The 18943-nt window shown below is 39.7% G+C and overlaps 1 protein-coding gene across 5 annotated transcripts in view; it reads left to right on the top strand.

Moving 5' to 3' along the window:
* The window catches only part of astn1 (astrotactin 1), a 397274-nt gene that overhangs the window by 106853 nt on the left and 271478 nt on the right, over positions 1 to 18943 (top strand). For 2 of the 5 annotated variants that reach the window (XM_069164339.1, XM_069164340.1), the window contains exons 6-8: positions 6484 to 6633; positions 8343 to 8492; positions 13132 to 13299. In XM_069164339.1, the coding sequence (XP_069020440.1) occupies positions 6484 to 6633; positions 8343 to 8492; positions 13132 to 13299 (468 nt within the window). The remainder of the gene's footprint in view (positions 1 to 6483; positions 6634 to 8342; positions 8493 to 13131; positions 13300 to 18943) is intronic. The other 3 variants (XM_069164341.1, XM_069164342.1, XM_069164344.1) reach the window with 3 other exon arrangements.

The raw sequence follows: 18943 nt of genomic DNA on the forward strand, positions 1-18943 counted from the left end.
TTCTCTGACCTGGGGACAAATTAACTTTCTGAAAATGACACCGATCAGTGCAATGCTGTTGTTTTCTGCAACAAATGTTGAGCAAAAGCAGCTTCGTTTTGGGATTCTTTAAGTAACTTGTCATTGATTAATTTGCTATAAATGAATTAGTGGTACGAGGTTGAGGTCCTTTTGTCTTTTCCACCCAACAGCCTCCTCCTAATAAGAAAAAAATAAATCACATGATACAGATGTTATCTGAAGTGCATCACTTCTCTACCTCATAATTGTGTGGCTACCACAACAAAGGATCCTAACTGGCTTTCCATTTGCTTTGTTTCTGCCGTGCCATTAAGCAGTTTAACACATGATGTGCTACCACCGTGTAATGTTGTGTTAAAAGATTGTGGTCATTTCAGGTATTTCTGTGAAATCAGGTTGATTAGGGGGGCAAAGAGACGGTTTGAGAATTGGCAGGATTCCATATAAAGTGGCAGATAGATGCAGCAACAAATTCAACTGGATGGATAAAATAGAAAGAAGCAGAGAATGTGCTGAGTTGTGAAGCTGAGCTGGTCATAAACACACACTCTCATGGACATGGTGAATATGTTTGTTGCTAACTCACAGCAAATGTACAGTTTGCTTATTGTGTGAGGCAAATGAGTTCATTACATTTCTTTTAATTTAGCTGATGCTTTTATCCAAAGCGACTTACAACACACCGATGGTACAACATCGGGAGCAACTTAGGATTCAGTGTCTTGCTCAAGGACACTTGGGCATGTGGACAGGAGGAGCTGGGATTGAACCACCAACCTTCTGATTCGTGTGCAACCCACTCTACTGTTTGAGCTACAGCCTTCATTAGTGAGAATGATCAGCTACAGTGGTGCTTTGAGCTCAATGCTAATGCTATCTTGCTAATATACACAGGGACAATGTCAACATGTTGATGCTTAGCAGGTATGTTACATACTTGTAAGGTATTTAACCACATTAAGTGTGGTAGTATGCTATTGCTTGCTAATTTCACTTACTTCTAAACAAGAATGTGATCAACTCAAATGCTGATGGGATGATGCCATTAACAGAAACGTTATAGGATCCCAAAAATAATCATTTGTGATCCTTAAATGTCTGTCTGTCAATTCTTCACTAAGACGTGTGAATACTTCACTGGGTGAGTGAAGAAAACTGAACTGCTTGTGGCTTGAGAGGAAAAGTCAGAAGTCACAAATGGATGAATGTCTTTGTCAAATTTCATGGTAATCTTTTCAGCAGCTGTAACACAAATGTTAACCTCAAATTAGATAACCAAAGTCAGTAGGATTAATTCTCAGGTAATACAATTGCATGGCAATATTTCTAATAGTCTAGAACCAAGTGGTGACTAACAAACTCCCAGAACAACCATGCCATCCACAGCCATGACACTAGCATTGCTGAATTCATACAAGCATTTTCTTACTCCAGTTTCTTCTGGAACTCATCTGTTTGTTTGTTGTTGTTTTTTTGTTTTTTTATCTTTCATAATTTGAATACATTTATTTTTTATTATTGGTTGGACAAAAAGGCAATCTAAAGTTGTCACCAGTCGTTGTCTGAACTTATTTTTCCATCATTTGACATTTTCTTGACGAACAATAGAATATTTTTGTTATATTAATTCATTATTAAGATATTAATTAATTAACTTAAACTGAAACTGTCTACATCTTTCTTTTTTAAGTGACTGTTTTGATTGAAGGTTTTTCTAAATGCTCAAACCTAAATTACACAAAACTGTCCCATTTCTATAAATGGTGTCTCTGAGCATTTGTTATCAATCCTGCCTGGATATGACGGTTTCTCAATAGTGGGAGCTATTTAATATCCATGCTTGTTCCTCTGACATTTTCCCTCAGTGTTCTTCAGCTCAGTAAAATTATTTAACTTAGTCTGTTGTCTCTTACTCTCATTGGACCCAATCAGTCTAAGGAACTTGCTCTTACCTTTGCTGTGTCCAAAATCAGGGCCGCCCTCTTTCAAGTGGCTTCTACTAACAATATCCAAACACAATATACCTGAAGATACACTCAATAATCAAGTGACTATTACCAGTTATTAGTAGTGAATATTAAAAGTGTGCAGAGTTATCTGATAAATTCCTGCTAAAAACTTACTGTAGGTCTATAAGCGAGCTCATAAGATAACACATTTTTTTCTCAACCATGCAAATGACTTTTCCTCTATTGATAGCGAAGTCAGGCGTTTGCTCCGGCTCTTTGATCCAGACGGAAAAATCTCTACAACTATGGGATGGATTGCAGATTCCATTTTGTACAGACATCCATGATCCATGCTCAGACGTTCAGTCACCATGTTTACTTCCATCCACTCATGATTAGAGCTGCAACGAGTGGAAGGTCTGCTGTGGATTTGGCTTTGACTCTTTGACTGTTCATTTTTTCATTTTTCTAGCCATCTGCCAAGCTGACCAATTACAGTTCCTTCAGTGCACATTCAGTAGCTCACGGCCCTGATATGTCGTTCCATTTGTGATAAAACACAGACTTTTGGACAGTCTATGTGATTACTTTAGTGCTTATCTGCATGTTTGCAATGACCATGTAACACAATGATAAATACAGCTATTGTGTAAGGGGAAAATAATTATATATTTAATTTGGGACTTGTTTGCTTTCTGTTACATAGTTAATTGTACCTCACCCACTTTTATTTCAAACATTATTGCTACTACTGGTAGTAGAGGATCATTAACAGCAGAACACATGCTGGGCTGAGAGATCGAAGCAGCAACATAATTAGCCGAAAATCCAACAAGACAAAAACAAATCAAAATAATTTTAGAGGAAGTAAATGTGTTTTGCCGTTTTACATTTCTCAAATTTGCAATGTAGTGTAGTTAATCGTCTTTTTGTTAGAAATTTATGTTTTTGTTTCAATTATAATTTAAGTATGTCTGCATGTTGTTGTTGTTTTTTTGGGGCTATAGTCCACTTATTTGTTTCTGTTTTGTAGTCATAGGGGAGCATTTTCTTCCTCGGTTTAGTGCCTAGACATTTTATTTGTCTTCGCTACAGAGCTTTAATGGCACACTGAGTAATGTTCCAGAGGACTTTGTTCCCTGCCAGCCAACATGTCTGTGGGGAAAGTGTGGAATGAATATTGCTTTATTATTAAATAAGTCGCGTGAAAAGCTGCTGAAACAATGGTGTCATCAAAAAATCCTTCCCACTTGTGAAGTAAAGCAAGGCCAACATCTGTGTTGTCAGATAGTCATGGCTGCCAATAATATTTAAACTACACATTCATATTTTCAGTGCATATTGTTCCAAAACCAACAATATGAAAACTGATGAAGCTGCTGTCATGAAAAAGTCCTTCTCTGTTTGTCACATTGACATTGCTGCCAACTGTGTTTTCATTCGCCCATTGTTTCCGAGGGATCGTCTCCAGTTTAATCAAACACTGCCTCTTGGTTCGGGATTTTTAAAGCTCTTGTCACTGAGCAACGTTAGCATGAATTTTATTTCGATTCTCATATATCCCGCTGAGGCAGCAAATCTTGGCTGCTTTGATGGATTTTCCCCCTCACTTTGTGATTCGCAATCCGCTAACACTTGTAAGACAAGCTTCAATACATGCCCTCTAAATATAGCTAATGCCTCAGCTAAAACAGCTGAAATGCATTATGAGCAAATTGTATTGTAAAATCAGTTAGTTTATGAGTGTGTTTCTACCTAATGTGGACCATCAGCCCTCATCCTTGAGATCATACAGTAGCTTTAAATGACAGACCAGTCAGGCTGCATTCTTTGCTGATTTTTATTACTAAATGGTACGCATGGGATTATCCTCCCAAACAAAGCTGTGCATTCTCCCAAATTTGTACATTTATCCTGCACCCTTCTTTTTCTGTAGAATGGCAAAGCCTATGTATTGGCATTTTCTATTGACAGGACAAAAAGAGACAAAGTAGCTCATAAACACAGGAGTCATGGTGGTACTTTCCAGCACAAGCTTACATCAAAATGTGCGGTGTGTTTGTGTGTTTATCTGTTCGTTTAGTTTTTATCTTCTCCATTTCACATACTGTGTCATCCTCAATTTAACATTAGTTGATTTAAAAAAAAAAAAAAACATAGATAGAGGACCATCCATCTATGCTTTTCAAATGAATTAACTTTGACACATTTCACTTACCCATTGGACCCCCAAATATTACCAAGCTGCAAAATATAAAATACAAATTTGTGCAACCGGTTTTTAACAAAAAACTGTCAGGTTGTCACAGATAGAACTGATAGCAATATACTATTATTTATAATAACATAAAAAATAATTTTTTTCCTAAGATTACTAAAAGGCCAGTTATCCAGCAAAAGCGCTGATTATTAGATGTTCTGGTCTTTCAAATATGATGTTTTTTACATTTTTTTTTCTCTTTTATGTCACCAAACATTTCATATTTTGGGCTTTTATGCTTTTATCAGACAAACAAATAATCTGACAGCTGCTAACCATTATTTTTAAGAGTCCAAGGTGAGGTCTTTAACGTTATCTAACATTTTATAGACTACATGATGAATCGGTAACATAATGACAATATCATGAGTCACAGAAGTTGGAAGTTTGAAAGGGTTAGAACAAGAGGTCAAATCAGTCTGAAGACACTGACAACAGAAGTCCTATTTAAAGTTGATCCTGTACTTTTTATTTATATTAAAACTAATGAAATTAACCTCTTCAGGAAAAGTAGACTGATTAAATATAGATTTTTGTTACCAACAGCTCTTTACCATACATTAAGTTTAGGCATTCATTTTACTCATTGTTTAGATACAGCATTTCTTACCAACATTATAATGACAAAAAACAGCCTACCATTAAAACAGCACAAGCTGAATCAGTAACACACTGATTCAGCTTGTGCTGTTTTAATGGTAGGCTGTTTTTTGTTATTGTTGTTTATAAAAAACAAATGACCAGAACAAGCAACAAGTGCATTTATACACAGCTGAACCACAAGAAAGGAAAGTTATTGTAAGAAGGTGAACCTTGTGTTGAACAGAACATCCTGTTTGTTTTTCCATTTTCCTGTTTATCTTTCTATTTCTGTAACTTTTTATTGTTTTGATGCAGGGCTGTGTTTAAAACAGGTGGCATTAAACATTCCACATCATGCTGAAACATTAAAACGTAGTGAAACAGACAATTGAAAATAAAAACTCAGGAAGGAATAATACCCTTAAATGGCAGACCTTAGATCCAGCACACTGAGAAAGCACTCGGTCTCAACAGTCAGATTCATTTGCATATCCTTGCAAAAATAACTAACAAGACTCAAGCTTTTTTTAGTTGTTTCCGTTCCAGGGAGTGCACTGCCAAGACTGATTCCGGCTGATCACTGGCCTCAATTTGCATTTTAAAGTTAATCAAAGTTTAGCTCTGTATGGAAGCAGTACAAATGTGCTTTACTGATTTCAGCAATTTTACTCAAAAGTAGATATTTCGGTTTCACAAATGTTCTGCTCTAAATGATGATGTGACTGGATTCTCACCCATAGTCTACCATCAGACATATCCAGAGCTGCAACAGCTCCACTGCAGCACCGTCTTACAGCAATTAGACAAATAGAATTTAGTGCAATCGTTTACATTTAAACCATTCATTCAGCAAGGGACAAACATGTTCTGTAATTTAAAATGCAGCTCTGATTAGTCCGCTGTATTTACCGTACAGTGCGTAATACTTGCTTATTCTTTTGGTGTGTGTCTGTTGATCGAAAATCTAAAATGTGCTCGTGCACACATTCTGCACTGTCATATCAGCTCTTTTCAATCAAAATTTTCACAGCTGACGACACAGTACAAGGAGCTAAACTCACTTAAACTAAACATATTCATGTTTAATTACTCCTCTGCGTTTCCTGCTATGACGAGCTAAAGTGATAACGTGTATTTCGAGTCTCCACAGGGAAGGTTTGACTCTACAAGGCAAACTTTACAGGGTTTTGTATAACAGCTTGGTGGTGGTGGGGTGTGGGGGGTATGATTCTCTTCTACTGCATTCCTTGGACCTGCAGGTAGAAACCAGAGGGCAGGCTGAGACTGCATTCTTTTTTTTTTTTTTGCAGCTGTATCTGCAGGTTTTGTGTGGGTGTACTTCCTGAGGAGGTTCTGGCAGTTCACTCTCTCCACATAGAGGAATTTCTGAATCTGAAGCAGAATGTTTCATTTAAGCTTTAATATATGATAAGTGAAGTTTCAGCTCAGCTTTCATCCCCATTAGCCTCCGTTTCAAGTGCTGAATGAAGAAACTTTGCTGATCTGATCTGTTTCCATACCGAGTCCAGCGGTGGGTTCATCGTCAGTTCTGGCTGCTCTTTCCCTGCCATCTCTGTGAGGCTGACTTGTGGGAAAACTCCCCACCATTTGTCCAGAACTCTTTTTTTTTTTTTTCTTCATTGGAGGTATATTTTTGTGTGAATCCAACAGCGGGTTCAACTTTCTTGAACCCAGACGGTGACTCTGGGACGGAGGCAGACAGCGAGCCTCAGCTGGCCTTTTACACCGACCCAAACCGCAGTCGCCGCCGGAGTCGAGGTATGAGAAATGGTAATGCCAACAGCGCGTGGGGCTCAGGGGGTAAGGAGGACTCATACACCTACAGACAGCTTATCCCGCCGTCTGATGGTATTCCCATCGCCACGACGCATGACTCGTAACCTTTTCAGTGCATATAACAGATGGCTCCAGTGTTGTGTATGCTCATGGTTTACACTCCGAAAGGAAACATTGAATTTGTGTATATGCTGTTCATACACGTAGGTGTGTGTAGTGGTTGTGAGCATGTAAGACTGATCTCAGTGCATCTGCATATGTCTCGTTGAATGAAATCCAAAAAATATAATGAGATCAGAGGTTTTCAGTGCAGAATATTTTGACATGTTGCATCATACAACCAAAAAGAACACCTTATTTTGAAATAATATTTCACACAAATATTATTTCTGAACAGGATCCCATGCAAATGCTGTCAAAGTGAAGTGGTGCAGCACGCTCTATCTGTAAGCATGTCATGTTCTTGCAGCTTTGATGTACAGTAATGGGGTGTGGAAGAGAGACAGAGGAAAAAAAGAAATAAAGAGACAATGCCCTCAAAATAATAGCTGCTGTCAGAAGGCGTTACAAGCCTTTATGAAGCCTCCAAGCCAATTATCTCCCCGTCATGTGCACAGGTGTCACAAACACGGCAGAGCCTCCAGAAGTGCAGCCAACACCTTTAATTAGAGCGAAGTTTAAGAATAGAATAAAGTGGTTGCAACACTGCCCTAACAATGTTGTTCAGATCCAGAGGAAAGGATGATTCATGAGGCATGACATGTTGAGAGAAGGATGAGAATAATTAAATATTCCTCTTTTTTATGTAATAGTTACATGTCTGATGAATATAACTTTTGCAATATTTATAAAAAATATGAAATATAAACTTTGAGAAGGGAAGTCAAAAAGGTGACATCATGCCCCAAATCCAGTTTCTGGGTAAGTTACTTGATTAAATAAAATGGCTTCATACATAATACGGTAGGTCAGCTTTCTACTTTGGCTTTTGTTTAAAGGATCGCCTTGGGCAGCTTTTGAATGAGAAAGTTCTGCTGGAGTAATTTAAAAGTGACAATATAATCTAGTTATTCTGCTGGTGAAAAAAATAGCCACTTGAAACAAAGCGTGAGTGGCTATACTCAAGGTCACTGTGTGATTCTTACTCGCGTGTGTGTGTGTGTGTGTGTGTGTGTGTGTGTGTGTGTGTGTGTGTGTGTGTGTGTGTGCGCGTGCGTGCGTGTGCGTGTGCATGTATGCATGCCACTGTGGGTATGAGGTCACGTTTAACACTTTCTCTGTTGCACTCTGGAGTAAAAGAGATAAGGCGAGCTTTCTCAGTCTGGCCGAGAAGGAGAGCGAAGAAAGAAGGAAGGTTGCAAAACAACCTCTGAACTGTTTTTTATTGAGGCCCGTGTCTCTTTTTTCTCCCCACACATCCCAGCGTGGGTGTTAATACCCTTCAAAGGTAAACCTTATTTCTGAGCCACCGAGCCATGCCTCGTCTAAACCTCCCAAAGGCTTGAGGTTTTTGATCCGAAGGTCCTTTTCATGGGCGCTGAGCCCAATTTTTTGGCTTGTTTGTAAAATGACTTCCTGTGTAGGTAGTGTGTGTATACATTTGTGTGACTGTGTGCATGTATGTTTATGGTATGGGGAGGTGTTGGGGAATGAAGCGCTGCCACTGCTTCACATATCTCTTCCATTTCTTGTTTCCACCTCCCCCTCTCCCTCCCTGCGTTTGTTCCCAGCAGCAGGTTCCCCACGGAGCCCCATCAATAAGACCACCCTGACTCTGATCAGTGTCATCAGCTGCGTGATCGGCCTAGTTTACTCCTCTCACCTCTCCTGCACCCTCTCTGTCCGGGTAATCTTACATGTGCCGGAGCACCTCATTGCTGACGGTAAGTCAGATTGTGCACTCAGCCAAACACACCCCTGTGGGCAGGGAAAGCCTCGGGGGGCTGAGCTGGCATTTTTCTACCGCTCTCCGGGGGGGTTCAGCTCGCTATATCTCTCAAACCGAGTGTCTGCGCTTTGCGGTCGAGCTGCTGATTTGCTTTGCTCTCTCAAAGACAAAGGTAAATGCCAGGTCGACCACCCCATTCCTGGCTTTCTCATGTCACCGCAAAACAGATGTGCCCTCAAAGCATCAGAGCACACTGAGGTGAGGTCGCAGTGACCACCCGCAGCAAACTCTCCATCACTCTTCCCCTTGTACCTTCTGATATGTTGAACCACCTCACTAATGAAATTCAATGTAGCACCTGAGAAAAAAAAAAAAAAGGCACCGCGGGGGCCAAGCGCTGGCTCCCGCTGGCTCATTGGCATTTTTCAGCTGTCACAGGAGTGAGCCGGCAGTCTAGATACATTATAGACTGTGACTAGGCTCACTCATCTATCATCTGGAGGTCTGATTTGATTCGGAGTGCTGCTGCTTTCCGGTGGTATACACCGGCCTGCCAGGGAGATATTAAAATTCCAGGGAGCCGTCCAGGGAGGAAAGTTTCAAAGGAGAGATGAAAGATGGCGAATTCGCCTGTTGAATTACAAAACTGGGATCGATTTAGAATGTTTCCATAAATGTCTCCACAATCTCATCAGACTTGATTTGATGTCATGGTGAATCAGATGAAAATATGGATTCAACCACTGGGGAAAGAAGCGATTAATGCCAACAGCTGTGCACGTGTCCGCCTTCAAATACAGTGAAGCGAAGCATAGAAATGTAGTCACACCTTTATCCTTGGATTTCACATCAGGGAAAGTCATCATCTGGAGATGTCCGTGTCCTCACACAGGATAACAATATGTACCGCTATTGAAGATACATAATAAGGGAAACGGCAAACTTTTCTGACAAACTTAGAGACAGTCTGAAGTAGAGATGGTTTATTATCTTGTATTTAATTTGGTGTAAATAGGTTTCCTTCTACCATCTGTGTCTTGTCTGAGAACCGTCCAAATTACATCTATAACTACCTCTATAGGAGTGTCAGCGTGGCCTAGTGAAACATAACATGCTCATAGCGATAGCAGCTGGGGATCTATGTTGTATCCATTGTCCTGCTCCAAGTCCTGGTCCAGGACCATTATAATACAGTCATGGATAGTCATCATCCAAATCCTGGACAGTTCATTCAGGCTCTAAAAATTAGAAGGAAACTCACTGTATTGTTGACAATTTTCCTTGTGAACGATGAGGAGATAAAAATCCAAAAGCTTGTGCAAAGTACAAACAAGCCTAAAGGAGGGGTCTCCAACCAAAGCTCACAAGCTACCGGGTAAATGTGTGCGTGCTGGGTATCGATTTGTTATTGTTCACATCAAAAATAAAAAAAAATATTTGACTGGTTTGGTGGAGCTCAGCTATGTGAATAAATGTGTCCGCTTTCATTTTGGTAAAGTAGCTCTCAGAGGGAAATAGGTTGTCGACCCCTGGCCTGAAGTCGAAAGCCGTGCTACTTGCTTGGTGAGGTTGTGCTTTGGCACAGATGAGCAAAATGCAAAATTAGCAGGGTAACATGGTCAGCGTTCCACCCATGCTGATGTTTAGCAGGTCTGCCGAGTTTATCATTTTTAATTTATGCTACAGTGGCTAAGTGACAGAAAACACAAAGCTGAGGGCAATGTTGTTCGTTGGCTTCGGTCAGACTAAATCATAGTTGTTGGTACGACTATTATTCAAGTAAGTAAGAAGACTTCCTACCATCTGATAAGTTTGTATTTTCAGAATACAGCCCAAAGTGGTGAATTATGGCTATCCAAGGCTGGCAGTATGACAGTAAATTCTAAAGATTTATTCCTGAAGAAGTTTTTATTTCTCTTGTCTCAGTTCCTCATCTTCCCTTGGTTTAGCTATACTGCATGTTTCTGTTATGAAACATTTTATACTTATCCATTTTTAATGTGACGTTGCTAGATTTGTGCATAAAGGCTCTATTCAGACACCGGCTGAAGTGCTGCACAGTGGTGCTTAAGCGGGCTATTAAGCCTGGTGCCCACTCCACTGCTTATGCTCTGGAAGTCCATTCAGGCATACATGCCCTATGAGAGTCACACTTGAGGTGATGATGAGTATCTGACTCAAGCTGGCTCCACTTTCCTACTTTGAGAAAAATGTTTTATTCAATGAGAAGTCAGAGTGCATTCCTTATTGTATACTATACTTTATATAAAGCATTTATGCTTAAAACTTTATTCCAGTAGATAATGCATAATGTAAAAAAGACAAACATTGCACCCGCATGGTTACCAGACACATCGGATACAACATAGGTATGATCAAATTTTGAAACGTCGCAGGTGTCCTTAGTGTGGACGTTTTTTCATGCAATTTTATGAGTCTCCGCAATTAAGCAAACAATATGTATCCAGCCATTTGCAGTGTGCTCTGTAGTTCTAAAGGAATCATCAATGGGGATGGGACTAACTAGGGCACACAGAGCCTGCCAACAACTCATTAAATATGCTTGGGTTAGCAAATGCCCACCGCATCCCATGTTTGCAAATGGACAGGGCTTTGGTCAATGAGTGTTGCTGCTAATTTACAGAGATCACACGGCAGATAACTATTTGTATCAGGTGTTATGGTGGCACCTGCTGTATCGGGTGTTTTAGTGGAACCTGCTGTGTCAGGTGTCCAGATGCCCCGACCGCCTGATGACTGACTGATACCTCTGATGTTTTCCTTTCTTTCTCTGGCCGTTATATTGTTCTAACTTACATTTTCCTGGCAGTCCCAAACTTTGTGGGAAACATTTCTCAGATCAACTTGGTTTCGACTGCTTCCACTTTAGTTAACAACATTTGAGCTGTAAAACCCTGCGAGACCTCAGGACTTAAGTGTATTTAATGTAACTAATTGATTTCACCTTTTAAAAGGAAAGTTTTGTGCTGCACCTTTTGACAAAAAAGGCAATTACAGCATAAGTAGAGAGCTTTGAAATTTCACCGAAACCCTAACACATGCAGTCCCTGCCTCATTATCCTCCATTACAGCTGCAGAATGTTACCCTGGTGATCAACAGTTTCCTTCTACTGCTCAGATGCTCCAACTTTAAAACAGATTCATTGGCACTCACAAAGTGTTGATCTTATGTTGAATTTCAATACAGATCCATTCCTGTTGCTTTATTTATGGTACAAGCACCACTAATAAGACACGAGGAGATGAAGGTGTAGGAGTTCAGTGTTTGAGCATATTTCAGCAGAGTTTAGGAGGAAAGAGCTGGAAACATGGAAGGATTTATTGTTATTTGATATTTGCACGATTCATAATTGTGCAAAAGTATGTAGTGACAATGTTGCAGTGTAGTAAACACTTTTAGTGTTAGTGCAGGGAATCAACAGACAGCTCTTTAACCAAGTTAATGTGCTGGTACAGTTACACGTTAATCCAGTTTGCTGTGTGTGCACCGCCATCCTAATAACTGAATTAAATGCGGGCTGTATGTGAAGTTATTAAGCAAGCTATACGGAACATGAAACAGTATCTCTCACTGCACCCCGGGAGGGACAGAGAGGATACGGTTACTCGGTGAACCTGCAACCAAACTCATCAGTCCAAACTGCACTGACAAATAATCTTAAAATGATTCAATGTTCTCTGAATGGTTTTGCCAAGAAGTGATTTTTTTTGTTGTTGTTGTTCCCGGAATAATGAACTTGAAGGTGGAATAACGTTATCTAGAAACATTCTAGAATAGAGAACAAAACAATTCTAGCTGACAATATGACATTGTCTGAATCTTTACCCTTCTATTCTGACACATATTTATCCAAACACCTCAGTGTTTTGGTTTTTTCTTTCACTCATGGTGCATCTGTTTGGCTGCAGGGCAACAAAGCGGCTGTCTCAGCTGGATCCCTGTCGTCACTGATAATAATAACAACCAACATAAATGTTAGTTGTAGTATTTCTTTATTTACTTATTTGTTACAATTTGCACTCTTTCATTTTTAGTTTTGATTTATCATTTTGGCTGTTTCTACTCTAATGGTACTACATTATAGTAATTATTCTATTACAAATAACAGTAGTGAATGTGGAGGTTGCTCAAGGTTTGTTTTTTTATTTCAAATTTTAGCTTCTTTTAAGGGTCAATTTAATCTTGAAGTTGAGTACACCCTGAAGGGGCATCATTTTTTTTTTTTTTAATCAACCTATTTTTATTTTACCTTTTTCTTTTCTTACTGCCCATTTCAATTTAGAGCAGCTCAATTTGTTGCCCGCTTGCTTGAATTTGGCTGAACATATTTGAGTTGCAACATGTATTGTGTTCTTGTTTCTTTTGATAATGGTACAAAATAAAAATAAAATAAATGGTAAAAGCAATTTCCAGAATAAGATTGTGTGCTGCAGTCATTTGGTTTCACATATTTTTAATGCAAGCTTTCTTTTTTCCTGCTTGCCCCCCTCTCTCCACCATCTCTGCCATCTTTTTTTTTATTTCCCCTCCATGTCTCTTCAACCCTCTATCCATCCCTCACTTCTCTCCTCTTTCCTCCTACCCTGTCTTTCCCTCCCTCTGTCCCCCTCAGGGTCAAGGTTCATTTTGCTTCAGGGGAGCCAGTTGGACGCCTCAGACTGGCTCAACCCGGCCCAGATCTTGTTGTACTACCAGCAGAATGCCAGCGGGCCGTGGGTCAGCGAGCTGTGTGGACGACGCCTCCTGGACCCCTGCGAGCACCAGTGTGACCCTGAGACAGGTGGGCCGAGAACACGACATGCGTATTCATTTTCTACTTCACCAAGAGCGTTACCATGGAAACCTTGTTATTTATCACTGAAAAACAAGTCTCAGCTCACTGGTTTGACTCGTTTCTGTCATGACTTCCACTGAGAATACCGTGATGTTACAGTATTATAGGACTTTAATGTTATATCTTTACAGTAATTATACAATATTCAGTATCTGCTTTTACATAATAGCAGACATATTATTTAATCTGTGTTTAAACTGGCCCATCTATGAACAATCAGATTTTACTGAAAAAGACTGAACTTGCAGTGTTCATCAGTCACTGTGGGCTCCTTGTGTTTGACTGACCTGCAGTCACAATAGTTTGCCAGCAGTAATTGTAATTGTGTAGAGGTCTGACCATGACTGTACTCAATGAGGCTGCAGAGCCTGAAATGGAAAATAGAGTGTCCAGAGCGTTCAAGCTGATTTTCTTCAGGGGAGCTGCAGAGATGATCAATTAGTTTGCATGACTCTGTTGTCAACTTCATCTGTGCTCGGGTAACAGCAGGAAGTCTGCACATGACAATTTGTAGCAAGTGCATAGAGTGAAATTTGCAATACAAATATGTATAATACAAACAATATTGTGTATAAACTCAGATACATCTCACACACTGCTTCTCATTAAGATTAGTTTCAAGCTAGTGGAGGCTGAAAATATTCCAGGGCAAAGATTTTGCAAACGTTTTGACGTAATCTGACAAAATGGGAAGCTGCTTGTCTGAGCTCTATCATTTAGCCACCTGGTGGAATTGTTTTGCCTGAATAGATTCAGTCAGATTTGAAACCCAACCGTCACATTGTTTACTCCACAACTCAGGGTCTGTGAAGTGCAGCAGATTTCACAGCAAAAAACAATAATGTGGTCTAAGAAACAGCTTTAACTTTTAGTTAAAAAATAAATATCAAAAATAAATTACCAATCACAGAAAAAAAAAAAAATGTATGTCCAACTAACTATCAAGCAGCCTTAGATAATATGTAGCGACCATTATATGCTATCAGGAAATATTTGCATGTTAGATTGATATGTATATTATGTAAAATATAAGGAGGACATCTGGTCTGGCAGGTCACTACACTAGTGCTGTACACAGCTGCTGGGGCTAAATATAAATTCAATAACTTAACGGGGTAATTACAGCACAACCACAGTTAAGGTAGTAGTATTATATGAGGAATCAGCATCAGAGTTGTTCCTTGGTGCCCTATCATTGTTTATTATTAATTTTATTCTGCTGTGATTCACTAGAACATTTCTCGACATGCATTTAACTTTTAGAACTATAATATGATAAATCTTAAAATAACCTACGCTCCGCTCCCTTAACTGTATTTTCTACATTCGTCCACGCTCACCGCGGGCAGCTCCTCCTGGACAAGCTGTTAATCAGCTGTGATGAGGAGGCTCGTTCTGCTGAGGGGACGGCCGACTAGACATGATGAATGTGATGGTAAATCGGTTCGAGCCACTCCTTGTTGCCTTTTTGTCTAATTAATTAATTGTGACAGTGTGGCACTGCGTGGGATGTGATTTAAATCTACTCTGTACACTGTGTGACAAGTTTGTCTTCAGGATGTTAGAATACAGTCCAGAAACAAGTAATGCTATAATACCACTACTACTTTAATAATAATAATAATAATACTTATAGTAATATATCATCATTATTTAATACATCTTAAGTTACTTAAGGTTGTACATTGCAATTTCAATTAAATAACAGTTTTGTGCAACTTCATCATTTGAGTTTTTTGGGGTGTAACTTTACATTTTCTCTTCTGTGCTAAAATGTATTTCACTCGTCTTTTCCACTGTATATAGTTGATTATGTCTGGTGCTGGGGTGTTATATGCATGCTACCAATTATCAGGTGTTATTTGCAGTTGAGTTTAACTCAACTGCAAATTATCAAAGAACATGCTAATGGTCAAAAGACAAGCTAATTAGGAACAAAATAATATATGGCATACCACATGGCACAATTTATGTCAGCAGTGAGTCTGCACTTCGATTACCAGCTGCTTGGACCTTTACGTACGCCATTCTCCCATATCTCCTGTCAGTGTACACTGCTCTCGGATTAAAGGCAAACATGCAACAACAACAAAAAAGAAGAAGAAATAAATTACAACAAGTGTATGCAGTATTTAAAAGAAAAAGAAAAAAGATGAACTCCAAATACAGAAAACAACGCCTGAAGAAGCTTCATGTAGCACAAGCTAGCCATGTCCATCACTGTTTAGTGCCCCCTAGAAACATCCCACTGTAGTCTGAACTATTTGTAGTGGACATGTTTTATTTATTTGTTTGTGTCCTTTAAAGCTTTTTCTCCAGAGCTTTGCATTTCACTCTCTAGCCCACTGTAACAAATACACTACACATGTGTAAGTGAGTAAGAGGTTTGGGTGATCCACGTAAGCCTGAAACAACGTAGACTACTAACTAGAGCCCTGCAGAGGAAGAGAAGCAGGTCAATACGTTCTGATTGATGGGACATCAAAAGAATCTTTGTGACAAAACTCTGAAAACTGGAGATGAATAGTGAGATATAAACACCAGCTTAACCCTGTTTCATGTCACCTGACCTCTATCTATATATGCATGGCATATACAGATGTTTAACAAGCTATCTTTCATTTATGCCACTAATAAAGCCAGATGAATATGACCATAGTTTTAATTCAAGTACAGTCTAATGGTGGACGTCCTTCGCTATTTCGTCCCTCAGTCTTGCAATGAGACCGATGTGCCGATGTACACAATGTTTTATTCAAGCTTCAGACCACATTCAAATTCCAAATGATGAGAACATTGTGCTGATAAAACAGAATAGTAGAACATTCTGTTGTTTAACAAGCTCTTTATCACTCTCTCTGCCTGTATATACATTTTGATCTTTCCAGCCCCCAAATTCCCTCAGAAGAAAGTGGGAGCCTGTAAAACAGAATGATATAACTTGTCTTGTTGTTCTAACAAGTTAGAAACAATTTAGTCTAAAAACAAAAAGTCCTTATTTCTTCAAGTAAATCTCACTGCATAGATGCCCTGAATACTTGTAAACATATATTATTAATAGGAGCCACTGCGGTGGGATTATTCAAAACAAATATTTTATTATTTTGTTAGTGATAACTCTACTTTTCCTATGTATTCAGAAGATAACAAGATCATTTAAATGATGGTGAGTTCTTAACATTATTTTTTTTTATCATTTTCAAAGCAAGGTGCTAAATATGACGCGTCCTCTGTCCCCGTGAATGTGTTGACAATAGACTTCTGCCTTGGCATAAAAACGATCTTCTCACGTACAAAAATAGCGCTGCATTAGAGATAAAAACTAAAACTGAAAATGTACATAACAAAGGCCACGCAACAACAAACTTACAGTAGATACGACTTTTTAAAGTAAGTCAGAGCAATTCAAATGATAATCAGTCTCGGCTTTAACGCAGCACACACAACGTGTCTCTTGTTAGTTTCGTCTCAACAGATAATGTAACACTGGCATGGAGACTTGGGGTGTAATGGAAAGCTTCAATCACAGAAAAAGATCTGGATCTGGACTCATACAGGAAGTTAGCTGCATCATTGGTGTGTTGATGTTTTCTGCTGCTCATTATACTCCTGCGTACATTTATGTTAAATAAACAAAATAGCCACTGTTCTAACCATTTACTTAAATAAATTAAATACTAAAATACAATTTGTATTTGACACTATTCTTCAAAAAAAGGAAATATTTTCTGAGCTGTCTACAGTCAAACTTATAAACTGTGTATGAAAGTGTTCGTAGCTTCGGGGTCTGAAAAATGAGGCTGATGCTGAAGTGCCTTCAGCTGCAATACCTCCAAAAAGGATCCGGCTCAATAGACTCCCAAGTCAAAAAAAAAATTCTCCATGAGTTATCTCAGTGTTGTTAGCTAAAGTCACTCCTTCGTATTAGTTTTCTGGCGGTCCTTCTAAAAAATAATCCTGGCATTAATTTGAAAATAAGCTTCAAAATGCTGTGTTTTGGGGGTCTGTTTGATTGACAGTCATGTGGTGCAGTCAGGTTACGGCTATCGGTGGGTGGGATGTAGTATCATCGGGTTTCCGATCAGATCAAATCCACCGCTCGCTCCTCCCCAGGTCGTCCAAATATGGTCACTAACCAGCTCCAAAACGCTCCGAACTAGCAAGATGGCGCCGGCCAATATCCGAAACTCGAGGCCTCCTTACGGCCTTTCACAAACTGGTTGCTGATTGGTCAAACTGCGCTAAACTCCAGCTTCTATATGAGGTTATCATGTAAATGAGGACTAAATTATGACTCAAGCAACAGTCAGCTGGTGAGAAATAAAGAGAAGTTACTGAGGATGAACTTCACTGAAGGTTTGAATATTTAACTTAAATAAATCGACCTATTAGTTTGAGCATGTCCCCTATTTATTTACATTTCAGTAATTCTGTAACATGGAAAGCCATGTGCTTTGCAGTCAACAGTCACCTGGAGGATTTGTGTTACTGAAGAAAAAGTGTCAAACTGAAACAAGATCTGAAGTCATTAATCACATCTTCAGACTTTGATTCCTAAAGATTCCTGGATGTTTTTTCGTGATGTGACATCAAACATCTACTCCGGCTGTGAAGTGTGTATCAAGTGGCGACATGTGGGAGGGGCAGCATTACCACACACACACAGAAGCTGTTTGTTCAACAGTTCATGCCTCAAAAAGTGTTTTCATATTTGTTTCCGTTGCTAATGGGGACGAGGGAAAAAAATATGACTAAATGGAACATTTCAAATTTACCTGGTTTACTGGCAAGCCTCCGCCGGTACATCAATGAGATTACGAGTGCAGGGAGCGATCTCCCGTTTAAAAGCGATGGAAGTGTCTTCCTTGTTTGGCATCCATTATTCAGCAGCCTCACTCTCCCTTGGGCAGTACAAAGTTAAGTTCTCAAACCTTTAAATGAATCAAAACCTGGGCCGGTGTGTCTCACGACGGCTCTTCTTAGAATCTTTTCTGAGACTCACCCACACACTTGAACCTCCACTCCTCAAAATGATATATGCACCAGCAGCGGGGCTTCGGCAATTCCATTGTATTTTTCATACAATTCCTCCGTAATGAAACCGTTGTGCATACGTGTGATTATGTGTGGGATTGTCAGTGGGACGGTGCTCACATGAGTGTGAGTGAAAGTGTGTGTGGGCTGCAGGGAGATTGCTGCAGAGGTGCTATAGATAGCTTAAATCCAATCCCCTTTTCTGCTGGATAGGATACTGATGAAAACTGAGATGGGCTGCGACAGTATCTGTGCTGCTCCTGCAAGACATTAAAAGAGGCGGCGGAATGCTTTAACGCGCGGTGCTTCCCTTCCTGCACAGCGCTGAACCTGGGCGGTGATGTTTACGGGCTCCTCTCATCACCTTCTTTCTCTCCGTGTGTCGGCTGCAGGGGTGTGTGTGTGGGGTGGGGGGTGTGTGTGTGGGGGGGGGGGGGCTTTCATGAAATACAAAGGGACGGGGTTGTGCCTCTGGAGACGAATGCTCCAACATCATAACACACTGGCTTGATTAACGTGGCTGCATAATAGATCAATGTGTGCATATCTGCTTGAC

The sequence above is a fragment of the Embiotoca jacksoni genome, unplaced genomic scaffold (genome assembly GCF_022577435.1).
Source record: "Embiotoca jacksoni isolate LCO1_2020_lvr unplaced genomic scaffold, fEmbJac1.0.p SCAF_31, whole genome shotgun sequence".
In the NCBI taxonomy this organism is placed as follows: domain Eukaryota; kingdom Metazoa; phylum Chordata; class Actinopteri; family Embiotocidae; genus Embiotoca; species Embiotoca jacksoni.